Consider the following 16,397-nt stretch of genomic DNA (forward strand, 5'->3'; position numbering starts at 1 on the left):
TACAGATGATTATTTTTCTGTTTACTGTTATTTTGTGTTTTCTAAAAACCACGAGGAAAAACATGATGCTGTTTTCGTTATGTCACATGAATCGATGCAATGCATTCTTGCCAGCTTTCCTTGATTTTTGTAGAAAGGTAATATGAAAAAAACAAATAGAAAAACAATTCCGTTATAGAATCGGATTATTTTGTAATAAAATAGCACACATGAAACATGACACATTTTTATGGAATAATTTCAGTAATAATAATAATTCAATAATAATTGTAAATAAAATTTGTCACCACCGTTTACAACTAAAAGCATATGAAAATTTCTTTTTGTATCATATTATACTATTTAGAAATTAAAATGTGATTAATGAAGTGTTTGAAAAATTTTTAATGCGCCTTTCCGTTTGTAGATCGACGGATTGCTTTCATTTACAATTTATTAAATGTTCGTGCTTTTATCAAGATGTTCTTTTCTTTTTAACGATGTAACTGGTGTTTTCTACAATAAATGATCTAAATAATACGATGGCATTTCTGTCGAAAACAACTTTACATGAGTTTTGCATCGCATGTCATAAAACACGCGTATTCGACGAGCGTACATCCGAGATATAAAGGCCTTATGTACGCTGTATGCAATTTATAACGACGGGAGTGCAATTCTACGTTGGGAGTACATACGTGACCGAGACAAATTTTATGGAAAACATAATATGGAAATATGAGCTCGACTTCCAGCCATCGATGTAATGTTTTACTACCTCACGAATGTTCGAGCTTTTGCGCGCATAGTTCCAGAAACTATGTAACATATTATATACACAGATACTTTTTATCTATTTCGCAGATATTACGAATTCGTTGCTCACATTCGTTCATATTAATATGTATAATGTTTTATGCCATATTGAAAAATGCTTTTCTAATATTTATTATATTTTTTGCAAAGCCGCAACAACAAAAAATCCCCTTTTCGAATCTCGTGGATGCGCATTTTCCGAATATTTTCCGTTACATCGTTTAATACAGAACGCATCTCTAATATGGGCGAAAGGTTTTGTAGCTCGGGGCTGTTTCCCCGGTCGAGAGTTCACGTTGAGCTGCATATTCTCGAAGGAAGAATCTCATTGTTTGCACGCACGACAATGCCCTCTCGGCCGCCACTCGGCGCCTCGTTCAAGTCTCTTCGAAACCAACTTAGGACGGCATCGTAAGCTCGAGGCCTTTTTTCGCCGGCGTGAAAACCGACGAAAGAGAGATTGCACCTTCGTGGCTTCGGGGCCCGTTCCATTCTCCCGAGATACGCTGAAAGCCATGTAAATGCAGATTAGGCGGTCCTCTTATGGGCGCGGTCTTTTGCGTTTGCGTTACGCCATTGCCATTCAGCCGACGTTTTCACCGAAGATGTATCTAATCTCGCGCAATCTCCAAACCCGTTCTCGAACTCCTCTCTCACTCTGTCCATCCTATTTTAACTCTCTGCCTTTTATGCGGAATATGGACCGCACAAAAAGAAAGATCCTCTTGGATCTTCGGTTCTGTGCGCGTTTACTTCATGTTTTTAAGGTGATGGTAATTTTATTGAACTTTATAATCGATTAATATCACCCACTAAACAAATATTGATACGATGGAATTGTAAAACTATCTTTTAGCAGACAGCGTTATTTGATTAAGTGTCGTAGAGACTAGCACTGAAAAATTACGAAAATTCCCAATATTTTACTCAAAGAAGAACGTAGAATTATTAATAAACGAAGCAGATAGCCTTGTAAATATGTATGCGATACGATAGTTTATTTACTCCAGCCGTACGTCAAATGGTATGTCAAACGATAATTTTACAAGCCCTCTATACAGTGCCCGTCACAAGAGCAACCCTTCTCGCTGCCGGCTTACGTCTACAGCTCGGTTGTTCGCTCGGCGCTACAGATTACTTAAGCCTACGTTTTGAGCATGATCGATGACTCTCGTCGTCGGAATTGACAAGTGCTCGTCCGGTTGATATGCGGTCGATCGGCGAGCACGTTATTAAACCGCCGTTCGCGTACGGACGCAATCCTAATACCGATAGGGTACACAATTTGCCGCGCGCAAATAGACCCTATAGATCAGCTCGAGAGTGAATTGCCGTGCGCTGACTGTATTGCCGATAATAATGCGATTGCAAATTAGGCTAACCTCCATTCAGCAACGAGATGCCGGCAATTAGATTTGACCGTGGCGTTTGATTATCGTAATTGTTCATATCGCGCAAAAACGTTTTTCGGCCGTATAATTTACACAGTAGCGCGATAAATGTCGAGTTTCGAGTAACGCAGTTGCAAAATCGGATTTGCACCGAAATTTCCGTAATTTCTCGTAATATGCGATAATAGTGCAAAACTCTACTGGATCGCATTAGGATAATTGAGTAGTTTATTTTGTAAGTTTCGTACTTCGCGCAAATCCGGTCGTATAATCGATATAACGCATTAGTGCGAATTAGCATATTGTTCAAATTCCGAATTAGAGATACGCCATTTTAAAAATAAAGGTCTCGATCTGATGGGATTCAATAATATACCCGAATAATTGCTCGTGTACGGCTAATGAAAATAACAATGTGGCAAGTGAAATGAATTAGCGTATATCGAAAGCTTTATTTGCTCGTAATAGCCGTGTCGCGTAGCTTCCTATGTAGAATGTTTCAACATGAAATGCATAAGTGTTCAAATGCATAATGCAAGGGAATTAATAACTAGTATTGGAAATATTTTAAATTAATATTTTTAAATTAATGTTTTCTCTCGATTTTATCAGTACCTTTTACAATTATCAGAAAAATAAATACAAATGCGCCAAGTTTGTATTTCAACTAAATGCCAATTTTATTTCATAACTTTAGTTTCAACAACCTATCTTTTTGAGTTGTTATTTTTTGTATTTCTCGGGAATGTTATTTTTATTCGTTTTTTCTCATTTCGCGTTATCTTCTAATACCTCGCGCTAGTACATTGCTCTTCACGGCTTAACGACGAGTGGTATTCAACTGCCGGCTTATTCTAAATTACTTTGAATATTGCACAAAAAATGCGTTTGCGCTATTCAAATGGTAAGTAAAAAGAGCTAAAACACTGCAATATTCGTGCGTTTGCAATGCTTTAAAGTTATATGACGTTTAAAATTTTAAATGCTACATTTTAAATTTTAAACGCAAATGTAAATTCCGTTTTCGTTGTTATAGTTATACCATATATTATTAAATAAATGTGTGTGTATATAACTTAATAATCATGCAATATCATTATCAAAATATCTATTTAAAACTTGAAAAAAATTATATATTTTTTTAGGCATTTTTGTCTAAATTTTGAAACAAAATTAGAGTGCTTTTAGATAGCAATTTTAAATCAATCTATCTAGCGTACGTTTAGAGTTTGTTTTTAATGTTTTTCACTTATATGATCCGAGAGAAAAATTAAGCACTCAAGTTTAAAATATTAAATTTGAGAAATTATTGAAAAGTAGCAGAGAGTTATATAAGTCGGTCGATTAGCCATTTGCCAAAATAAAGCAAAACTGTTAAAGAGACTTGATCAAAAATTCTTCAAGTTCCAATAAAATTCTCTGAAAATTCCTCGACTTCTCGAGCAGAAAAAAAATTTCCTGAGCGTAGATTTTTTTCAGATTTTTAGGTAATAGATATCCTGATCATGTAATATCTTCAATATTATATTATAATTCAGAAAGGTCCGATCCTTGTTCAATCGATTGCAATCGGTCCTGAAAACTATAGTAACGCTGTATGTAATTATATTTCATTATTTATTCCAAAAGAAATATTTCTCACAGCTATAAATCATAAATTAATTTTCTATCTAAATTTCAAGAGTATATTATTATGCTCTAACAGATTTTACGTAAAAAATATATACTGTAAGATCAGAATTAACGGAAAACATAATTGTAAATAAAATAAAACATTTACATTTTCAAAATTCCGCGTATACATTCTGCTCGCATTCTAAATGTGAACACCCGGAATTTCATAACGCTCGCACACTCTAATTATAATATTTTCGTTTATCTGATACGCAGAGATTGCACCGCTATTTTTTGCCGTGTAGAAGACAAGGGTGAGAGACGAGGTATGTGCGACGAGGAAGAAGTTGATGGAGGTTGAGGATCGAAGAGATAATTAAATGTGGATTATCCGCTGCAAACTTGATCGCTTGTTCGCACTAATTAGGACGGGAAGAAGACAGTTATTAAACAGCCTATGATAGGTTCGATAATATTTCGCGATAAAGAAACCGATAAAAATATAAAAATATAAAAAGGAAAAGGAAAAAGATCTGTGCAAGCTGGAAATGTGAGAATATCGTTGTAACATTCACCCCGTCGCGCAACAAAGTTAAAATCTCAATAAAAGTTATTTACACGGGAGCGCATGTGCGGAATGTAATTTAAACTGTTATCATCGTAGAACTTCTTCCTTTTCTCTCTCTCTCTCCTTCTCTGAATTTTCCACAACACAAAATTACTATTTTCGCGATACGGGTGGCGCGATAAACCGATGTAAACTATGTGCGATTGCAATGCTCGTTAACAAATAAAACTTATTTGCAGATATTTAGTTTTCAAATAGCATAAAAAAATACGATAATGTTTGCACCGATTTTTTGCTTTCTCGTAAATGCTTTCAGTAAATCGAGAACGTTTGCATCAGTTATCGCACAAATGCATTTCTAAAAAATTAATTACAACAACCAAAGCACAAAAAATTGATTTATTAACTTTGATTGACGATACGAAGCGTCATGAAGCCAATTTTATTGTCAACTTCAGTGAATTTTTCATTCATTTACTATTCCGATACTACCGATATTACCAATACAGTAATGTTTTCGTGCAATTATTAAAACAGTTAATATTAAAATGCCTTATTAAAAATATTTAGTTAGTTAATATTAAAGATACATTTATATACGATAGACACGATAAAATTATAATTGAAATACATAATATAGCACAGTATTCTATATAATAATTTATGCTTATCCAGCGTGCAAATTGCATAGCGCAAATCCTCACAATACAAAAATTGATATACGTACATCTGAAATAAAAAATACATGATAAAGCGCTTGCATATTATAACCAGCCGATTGTATTTTTGAATATAAGATAATTTTCATGTCAAATTACATTTAATATACGAAAGTTGATATGCGTTGAATGTCATACACACTTCCGAATATGGAAGCTGCTAGTGATAATTTAGCAGTATATGTATATCTATATCTTGGATTATGTCAATTTTCACATACTATATGGAAATCGGCATACGCAAGTTCTCATATTCAAAAATCCGATCAATCGATTATAATACAGAGACAGACGAAATAAATAGCATCAATCTACAATAATTAAATATCTACGACAATCAAATATCAATGTCAATCATCATAAATAATTTTTGGACCGTGGAAATTTGTACTATGACGAGTCTCACGCATAAATTGGAACAAACATAATTTGTACTTGACAGCTAGATATCTTAATATTAACACACATATATTTTAATATTAAGTTAATATTAAATATACATTATTCAACAAGATATCTTTGTTATATATAATTCGTTACGCGAAAAAATCGATAAGTGCCATAGAGCGTGCTTTTTTTTTATCTCTTCGACAGTGCAGCCGTTTGTTTTCGGTTTCTTTCGTGTTGGTCGCAGGGGTGCAACAAGTGTTACGTTACTCGTGTCTCGAGGTAAACGAGCGAGATACCGCGCTGCAAATCTACGAATAAATTTCCTGCCGGCCACGGTCTCGTTGTCGCTGCTTGAATTGATATCTACGGCTTGTATTTCAGGATTATCTTCTGGGCTACGTCATTTTTGTTTTGTATCAAGCTGCGTTTCAAGCTGGTTTATAAATGTCCCGGCATAAGCTTTAAAAAAAAAAAAAGGCTTATGCACCACACATGCGGATAGCCGTTTTATTAAAAATATATTTGCTATCTCGAAAAAAAAACGACGTTATTCGACGTTCGGCCAGGTTTTTATAAACTGCTATTATGACTTTTGTCATTTTTCATAGAATTGCGGCATTTTTATCATTACTGCCTGATTCATAAAGTGCGGGAGAAGCAGTTAATGATATGTAAAAGAGAACATTTTTATTTTTCTTGGTAATACCGGTGGGCGTAGTATTACGGGTAATACGAGCCCATATCTTTTTACTTTCCTTGTAGCTTTTAGAGCTCCACAAAAAATTTAGTGACATTTTTTCTCGCAAGCAACACATCTGTGGAACTAAAATCTTTATTGTAGCAATAAAAAGTTAATAAGTTCAACTTTTAATAAATAATAAAATTAACCAAGAAATAAAGAAATAAAGTTTAACAAATATCGAGAAACAAATCTCTTAACAAATTAAAGATTAAAAAGCTTATAACGCTTTTCGCGTTAAATTTACTTTTCTTTCGCAGATGTGCAACAATATAAATCATTCCCCGCGACATTTCTCGAACAGCATCGATTGAGGGAGGGGGAGAACTTTTAATTCATAGGAATATAAAACTATCTGCGTAAATCAAGCGCATGTCGTCCGCCCCACGTTCGTTCGATATCACGCTCGCGACATTTGCATCGTTAGCACGAGCGTCCGCAAAAAAAAAAAAAAAAAAACCCTATTCAAGTGGCACGTACTCGACGAACGCAATTTTCTTTTGTTTCCAGGCAGACCTATCCTGCAGAAACACGAAGCAGACCGTGGGCGCGATTTACACGCGCACCAACTTCGTGACGTTGAAATACGTCACTGACGCCTGGGGCACCAACTTGAATGGCTTCCGCCTCGTCATCACGGCCGTCAAAGATCCGAGTGAGTATTTGTCGATGCGAACCGTTTCCAACTTATATTCGCGGGCCAATCGACTCCGTTGACAGGCAGAAATGTAGATCCGAATGCGATCGCGAAGTTCGGAGCAATTGCAATTTTTCAATGCGATACAAGAAATTCTAACCTTTCTAAAATTGACGACAATATACAAAATTAATCCATTATATGCGAAAATATACGTATCAATCCTGTAAATTTGCGGATAGCTTTCCAAGAATATCTCGCGATATACGAAAAGTTTGCTTTTAGTTTTTCCATCTAGCAACCTAATTCTTTTTCCATTCAATACACACTTTAAGCTCACATTACAACGCATTAGTGCATTTAAACTAACCACTGTAAGATTTACTCACCGAAGCGTGTATTCTTGATATTTGAAAAACATATTTCCGAAGGAATCGCACTCTCGCTCGGGGGATGGAAATGGAAGCCTTTACACAATTGCCATTCTTTTCTCCCGCAGTCGCTTTTATGCTTCAGCGATTCTTTAATCCGCCTTTCAAATTGTATCGCGGTCACCACGACCGACTCGGGATCTAAGTTTATCATTCAGTCGCTTTTATTCATTAGCTCTCAGGCTATTAAATTTGCCTTTCAAATTTAGCTTCTTTAAAGCGCCGCACAGTGGTACTGAGGCGGAAAAAATTGATTTTTTACAGTTTAAATTTTTAATTTTATTTTATCATAAAATTGATGTTTAAAGATTTAATATATCAATACTGAAATATTTTTTTCTTTAAAACTTTCTATTTATTAAAATTTTTAATGAACAAAACTTAAAATATTTTTATTATAAAATATATCGTGGTAGGTAATATTCAATTGTCTTGTTTTTTTTAATCAAAGATTATATATATATATATATATATATATATATATATATATATAATTATTATAAAATATTATATTTATTATAAAAATTTAAGTTAACTTTGAATCTTCCTTAGAAAATATTGCTTTAAAAATGTTTTTTAAAAAAAAAAAAAAGGAAATATTAATTAGACGAAGTATTTCTTTATTACCCAAACCTCTCCAAAATGTATTTTTTGTCTAGAATGAAAGATAATCTTTCTAATTTAAAGAAACATCAATATCCAGCTGCGCATATTTGCGCCATTGAGAGAAATTCAAATTTTTATTCAAAGATGTTATGTTATAATGCATCATGCAATCAATGGCGCACTTTCGTCAACTTTTTTGTTGTTTCATATTTCTTTCATAGATGGTGTTTTGCTAAATGTTTTATCTCGTAAGTAGAAAATGTTTTAAAATGACATATTAACAGGATTAGAATTAATGTTGCTCTGGGTCAAATAGTTTTTTGAGCTGATGTATGTTTGTTTTTCCAAATTGATTCGATTAAATTTATTTCTGCATTCAGTATTTGCTGATATATATATATATATGTATTATAAAAATACTAATTACATTTTATTTCTGTAATATTATATATAGAAGATTACATTTTATTTCCAACATAAATCGTTTCAGCCTTTAATTTTTTTTATAATTCCTTTAAATTTATAATTTCTTTAATTTTATCATTTCCTTAATAATTTCCTTTAATTCCTTTAATTACTTCATATAACATTATTAATAATAAGTATTGCGTTCGCTGTTTAGTTTATAAAGATTTTAGTTTTTAAGAGTTTGCTATATATAGTATATCATTGTTTTCTGTTCACATTAGATTACTCGTTTTATTTAACTTTTATTCTTATGACTTACATTTCCAATTTTTAATTTGTATAAATTATATATTAATACATTATATTATTCTTAAAATTTATTAGATTATTTCAAAATGACGACTTTTTCGATTTCTCGTGAACATTTGTCAGAAATAATTCTGACTAATAATTACAATATAGATAAAATAAAAATATTATTAAAAAGTAAATTTACAAACTTAAAGACAAAACACTTGGAAAAAGTGATTCAAGATATTCAAAGACATTTTTTGTATCAATTGAAGAAAAAATGGCAAAACAGTCAAAGAAAATCTGATAGATTCGAAAAAGAAAATAGAAATTGGTTGAATGGAGTGTTCACAGTACAACTTGAAGAAGTTGACTCTGATGTGCAAAGTGAACCTCCAACAAAGAAAAAGGTAGGGAGGCCTCAAAAATCATTCGAAGAATGTTGTGATCGAGCAAAACGGTATAAGGCAAAGCATCTTTGTGAAACTTTTCCCATCGAACAGTTAAATTTGGCTGTCAAGAATGCATCAGATAATAATATAACGCGAGAATATATTGATACTAATCAAACATTAGCGATGATAACGAATGCAGATTTGAGTAAATATCAATATGAAGTAATTCGAGAAACATTAAAAAAAAGTGGTTTCGATATTTTGCCTTCTTATAAGAAAGTTTTAGAAGTTAAAAAGGAATGTTATCCTCGAGAAATGAAGATAACCGAAACGAAAGCTGAAATAGATCTTCAAAATTTATTAGATCACACTGCTGAAAGAATGTTCAAAAGTTTTGATATAAAAACAATTGCAAACATCGACAAAGAGGAATTAATTTTAATTTCCAAATGGGGATGTGATGGGGCATCTGGTCAAAATGAATTCAAGCAAAAGTTTTTGGACAATTCAATAAACGCATCTGATGCATTCATGTACATGGCATCTACAGTGCCGATTCAATTAGTTTCGAACGATGATATCATGAAACAGTTTTGGCAAAACTCACGCCCATCAAGTCCAAGACTGTGTAGACCAATTCAGTTTGAATTCGCCAAAGAAACACCTGAATTGATTAAAAAAACGGTGCAAGACATAGAAAAGAAAATTTCAAACTTGCATGAAACAATAATAAATATATCCGGACATACTTTCAAAGTAAAACATAACATGTTATGTACAATGATTGATGGAAAAACAGCTCAATCGCTCACTGACACAAAATCATCATCAACTTGTTACATTTGTAAAGCGACTCCTCGAGAGATGAATGATCTTAATCGAATTCATCAAAAATCTTATGACGACAATGCTTTAAAACTCGGCTTATCTCCTCTACATGCGCGTATAAAATTCATGGAATGCATTCTTCATGTCGCTTACAATCTGTCTTTTAAAAAATGGTCAGTTACGAAGGAAACAAAAATTGAAAAAGAAAACAACAAAAAGAAAATCCAAAAAGAATTTCAATCTCGAACTGGTCTTAGAATAGATACGGTGCGTCAAGGCTGTGGAAATACAAATGATGGCAATACTTCGCGCCGTTTTTTTTCCCAGCCGAAGGTAACAGCAGAAATCACAGGAATAAACGAAAATTTAATTAAACGTTTCTCAGTAATACTGGAAGTCATTACTTGCAGTGCTGCTATTGATCCGAAAAAATTTGGCATATATTCTTATGATACTGCAAAAATGTTTGTTGACTTGTATGGCTGGTATTACATGCCAGTAAGTGTTCACAAAGTTCTTCTTCATGGCGAAAAAATTATTACTGCAGCAATGCTTCCTATTGGTTTATTATCTGAAGAAGCACAAGAAGCTCGCAACAAAGATTATAAAAAATATCGAATTTATCATTCAAGAAAAATTAGTCGTTTAACTACAAACGAAGATGTGTTGCATCAATTATTAATCTCATCTGATCCATATTTATTCAGTTTGCGAAAAGAACCAGCAAAAAGTATTTTACCATTAAGTGAAGATGCGAAATCTCTTTTCCAAGACGAATCTGAAAAACCTGACTAATTATTCATTTAAAAAATTATTCTTATTATTTTTGCAATAATATAATAATTAAAAATTTAATAAATTCTAATTGATAAATCATTATCTTTAAGTTAAAAAAATAATTATGACTCTATCTATTGAAATTAAAAAGTTACATAATTTTTTCCGAAAGTATGCGTTCTAGCACCACTGTGCGCCGTGTCAATTCCTTTTCATCTCCCGCGATCGTATTTTCTTCAACGACTGCGACCCACGTTTAATGCATGATTTTCAGAGCGCAGTCGCTTAACCATGCGATAAAACCCAACGCAGCCAATTAACATTGTAATGCTCCATTTATGCGATACTGTTTGTATCCAACGAATGATTAGGTACAATTGAATTAGTCATCCGGAAAGCAGCATAATTATACGTTTAAAAGCAAGCGAAATACGAAAACATTAATTTCATATATAAAGGATAAAAATTTCTAAGTATTTCGAAGTATTAATTTTTTCAAATATTGAAGAAGTTAAATTAAACAATGTTTTATTAAATATTAAAGTTATCGATTTGAATAATTATGAGATAAAGTTCAAAAATTACATAAACGATTTTATAATGGAGAAATATATTTATTTATAACCCTTCTATAAAAATGATAGAGAAGCAGAAAAAGACATCTCTTGTTGACAGTTTTTCGCTTTTCTCAAACTTGTCCATTTGTCATTAATGCGGTTTTACAAATAGCCAATTTAATTGGAAGTTCGACAATTGCAAAAAAAATATTCCTGTGGCTTTGTCACAGTCAGTTTCGTAAAATCCGCGCAAGACAAACAACGCGCGTAATTGGTCAGTTTAACGAGCCATTTTCACGTTTTACGCCGCGAGCACGGCGAAACATGCCCGGACACCGCATTTTGTAACGTGGGTTTTTGCGTGGTGAAATGTTCGCGGATAAATATTGAATAAAATTTGTAATTGAAATAGGTGGTGACGCGGTAAGTGACGTCGTTATTGACGCGTCGCGCGGTCGACATCGGTCCGCATTTTTAATTTGACGATTGGATTCGCGATTGACCGATCATCAATTGCATGATTTTGCGCGACGAAAGCACGGTTGCGTATTAACGTCCGAATTTTTGATTAACTTTGTAAAAGATGAACAAAAGATCCTATATCCAATCGTGAAAAATAAATGTAAAATGTTTTTTTTGTTTAACACACCTATAATACTTTTTGTCCAATCAGATGATTACTGGCGATGACAGTAGTCACAAATCACGCTCGTGAAATGCGAAATATTAATGAAAAACGATCTCATACGACAATTTTTCATTACGAAGATGCGAGGCGCGATAAATGCCGTCCCCGTCGTCGCTTCGTCGGCGATTTTGTCAAGCGAACCCCCCGAAGTCGACAAAAGCCGTTAATAATACGGCGGACATCGAAATGAGGTGCTCTCACCTCGGCTGTCTAATACCGAGAAAAAAGTGTACCACATCGCTCCTCGCGAATCGTTATCACGCTCCTCCCCTCGACGTGAGACTCTGCGTAATATTTTCATGTAATAAGGTACCTGAGAAACGAGCGCCGGGGACAAATGCAGCCGCTATATTTTTATATCTTCACGCCGGAATGACAAAATGCATAGGTGCTCGACGTCACTACGCATATTCCTGATTATAAAGCGCACGCGACAGTTTAAAAAATACGAGCTTGTGTACGAATATTGTCGTAACGATGCGTGATTCTTGTTTTGCGATATGTCCATTTTATTATATATACTTGTTACGTAAAATAATTCACAATGAAATGTTATCGCCGTGCTCTTCACATATTTTTGAAGATTTTGGAGAAAGTTTTGAAGAACGTTTCGAGCATAATAATATTTTGCAGCGTTGAAGCACTGCAATGTGGGTCTGCGGCGATAATGGCAATAATAGCGAATATAGAGGAAACGTTAATCTTAAGCATTATGACTTTCTCGTCTCACACTTGAGATCCACACCCAAGATGACTTGAGAATCTCGGCAAAGTAGCTATCCAGCCTCGGGACTCGACAGGTGTCGAACTTTAGCTCTCGCCTGCCGAACAATTTCCTCAAGTTGTAATCTTCCGGCGGTTATAAGGGGGCACTTCAAGGATAATCTGAGAGAGTTAATATAAGTTAGTTCAGAACTAAACACAGAACGAAATCTTGGTCGCGTTCGATCATTGTTGTTCTTCTCACTCCCATTCTATCGGAGCAAGAAGTGTGAAAGAGAGATCTATCCTTTAAAGATTGTCTACAAGGTGGATACAACTTTCGCAATTTCCATAACATGCACAGTTTCGCGCAATTTTTCCAACGCGAGTTATTTATCGCTATAGACGTGCAAAAATTGCCGTGTAGACCAAATCTCTTGTCAGACGAGAATAATCGTACAATATGAAATTCAGCAATAGAGTGGTTCAGAAATATTTTTCTTTTCGCCAAACTTTTTGATACATGAATAAAGAATTGTATCAAAAACTAAAATCTATTAATCGGTTGTTTTTGTCCGAACTGATTGCGAATAGCGTATCACTGTAAATAGCAATTCTTTTCCAAATGTTCTGCAATCAAATCTCAAAATTGCTCGACACATTCGAAATTCGAATCTCGTCAAAGCAGCGATCTCAACAGCCGTTGTCGCAGGAATCTGGCACAGCTAAACATGCGTTCGTTATCGGGCACAAGTTTCGGTTCAATGGCATCACGACCGTTTGCAGCAACGTCGCACCAATTTGCCGTAATTATGCAGAATGTGAACCGCGAGAGCGACCGCATCGCGTTCCTCCCTCGTCCTCGCGCGTTCAACCCCGCCCTTTCGCGTCAATTCGTTCCTTTTAACGCGCCGCTGCATTCGGCGCTCGCATTCGTAGTCGAAGCGATCTACCGAGCGCGAACGTTCGGAGCTTGCCAGGGTAATTATTGCGTGGTCGTGATGTGCTCTTGCTTTTTTGTGCGACACTAATTACCTCGCGTGATTAATTGATAGGCAACGCGGGCTGACGTTGGCGGCTTAACGTGCGTCGCGGGTGCGACGGGCGCGGTCGCCGTGCATCCTCTCGCTCGCCGCGGGAGAAAGGACTCTCGATGTGCGACACGAGCTGACAGGAAATACATTTTATGCGCGATCCGCTTTCTCGGTCTCGTTGCAAAAAACGCGACGTTTCGACGTGACGTTACATGGGCCTTTCATTCTCGCGGATTTATGTCGCGTTTAGACGCGTGATCCGTCCCGTTTATCTCAATTTTTTTCACAAAATTACTCCTCGCACAGACATATTCTATCGCGACAGTATTAGAGAGAGAATTTTCCAATAAATTTTTCTTTTCTCTTCCAATATCGAGTAAAGCGCTAAAATCATTTTAATATTCCACTATTCGAAAAATACAAATTTGCATTTCCGGCAACAATTCTCGTAACGGTGACAATCGCTTTATGATGGGATACAAACAGGAAATACAGGTCAGGGAGGATCATTCACAAATAGATAAAGGACCAAATAACTGACAAGTCAATTACGGCCGCTGACTCGAATCTCACAACACTCGGAATTTCATGATCGCCGAGTAATTAATTGGCTCACGCGCTGGCCCGCGAATTTCTTCCGATCGAGAGGTGAAATCCCTGCGAGGGCTATCACGCACGGCTGATAAATTGGAACGCGGACGATCGCGCGTGCGAGCACCCCGCACGAATTCCGTTCGTTGCGGTCGAAAAGTGCCAACCGCAACCGAGGAAACCCCTGCGGGCATTGTCTGGACGACAGATTTTCATGCCCATCGTGTTCTCTCACAGTCGGCCATTCTGCTTTTCCGCATTCCCTGTCCCTCCTGTTTAGCGCGGTGAATTATAGTCATCCGGAAAAAAAAGATTGCCGATTCACGTTTATTCGCGGAGCGAAGTTTAGATTAATCGAGATCTCGTGCATATTTTCACGTCCGAAATCAAGAAAAGTGGGAAAATGTCGGTACTTTCTAAAGACTAATTATTTCAAACAACAAGTGACGTGGGCGCAAATTATGCGTGTGATAAAAATATTCACACTAAAGTGTCAATGATCCCGCAATCGTTTCTACAAAAGTTTATACAGATATTTTTATCATCAGTCATTTATCATTTTATCAGACAGAATAATCACGCTGTCTCACTAAGAAAAATGCCGATAATGAAGATTTCTGAGCGTACATCGAAAATTAAGGCGAAAATCAAGCGAGAAAATGAGATCAATGCTTTAAGGAGGTGCACATAGCAAATATCGCATTGCGGTTGTAAATATCTCAACGCGGTGCTGAAATAACACGACACGTCCTACGTGCAATGCGAGAAGCTCCGAACCGTCTGAAATCGCGCGCGAGGATGCCTCGCTCTCAAACGCCCGAGAACGCGTCTTCACGCGTGCGAGACATTGCTGTCAGCACCGAGCGTGTAATCCGGCGAGACACTTAAGTACGCTGCCGGCAAGTCTCTCAATCTCGCTTGAATAGTTAGCAGTGCGTCCTTAGTGATTCCTCCCCTTAACTTTCGTCACAGGGGACCCCGAACGGCAACTACATGACGGTTACACACGTCTACCGACGCGTACAGTATGTCGCTCTCTTGATAGTAAACACGGCAAATAAGCGGCGCCGTTAACTTTGCGCAAGCATATAGAAACGGGAAAAAAGAAATCCCATGCACAAAGGTGAAAAATATATACGAAACGCGCAATATATATACGAAATATATAAGACTTTTCTTATTTTCGGAATCTCGTAATATATTGGAAAGTATACACACATACACACAGCACACACGACTCCGCAATTTGGAAAAAGTTTCTCGAGACGCCCATACGCTTTTACTTTCTCGCTCGCACCGCTCTGCCGCGCATTCTGCAAGCGTACAACGCGGGGGTGAAAGCTGCGAGCAGAGGGTACGCAACGGCGGAAATTAATAACTTCATTTCTGGCGTCAGGAGGGGGCGAGGGAGGTCAGGAGAGTCCCTTTTTCTCAGTGATGTCGATCGGAAAAATGATTCATGTGCCGTCGCGCTCGACTTCCTCCGAGTGCCTCCATTTCCTTCCATTCCGTCCGTCTGTCTCCCCCCTCCCCCCCTCTCGTTCTCATCTCTCACTCCTGTTGGGATCTTACATCGCTCTCGCTTTCAGCCGCCCTGCTCTTTTTGTTCGACGAATTCAATTCTTGCCGTCGTAGCGCCAACGCACTTTCAATCTCCCCCACTTCTGCCGGCATTCGGGTAGCATTCGCATATCGATTTCGATGCGCGCCACCCCCGAAAGCATTCGTTCTCCTCCTTTCAATATCACGCGCCCTCGCGCCGTTTTTGTCCGCCGTCGGATACGTCCCTACGCGTCATTCGAACCGCGGATAGAGAAGCTTCACCATATCAATCTTTTCCGCCTGACTGTACGTGCTACGGGCGGAAGTCGAGAATTATCGTCGGCGGCACGAAGACAAGCGGCGGCGCCGAGGCTGAGTCCAAAATCGATTACCTCCATCTAGCCCGTCCTGACATTATAATGATAAAACAGTGAATATTCTATTTATAATGTTATAAATATCAGTTATAAGTATCAGCTAATTATTGATTAATAATGTATAGTTTTAATATAAAAAATCAATAGCTAACAGAATCGCTAAAATATGTGTCGCCAAATGTATGTTTACTTAATCATAAAATATTACCATGTATATATATGGTTTAAGAGAATGCATTGTTTGTTCAAGCCAATAATATCTTAGGAAAAAAAAAAGGAAATATTTTTTTTTAAATATCTTTCGACAGATCGATAGT

At 36.3% G+C, this 16,397-nt stretch overlaps 1 protein-coding gene across 2 annotated transcripts in view; it reads left to right on the plus strand.

The window, feature by feature from the left end:
• LOC105678722 (uncharacterized) overlaps positions 1-16,397 on the plus strand; it is a 187,340-nt gene that overhangs the window by 139,660 nt on the left and 31,283 nt on the right. For both annotated transcript variants that reach the window (XM_067347347.1, XM_012378276.2), the window contains exon 3: positions 6,727-6,871. In XM_067347347.1, coding sequence (XP_067203448.1) covers positions 6,727-6,871 — 145 coding nt within the window. The remainder of the gene's footprint in view (positions 1-6,726; positions 6,872-16,397) is intronic.

This window comes from Linepithema humile, chromosome 1 (assembly GCF_040581485.1).
Source record: "Linepithema humile isolate Giens D197 chromosome 1, Lhum_UNIL_v1.0, whole genome shotgun sequence".
Taxonomy (NCBI): Eukaryota; Metazoa; Arthropoda; class Insecta; order Hymenoptera; family Formicidae; genus Linepithema; species Linepithema humile.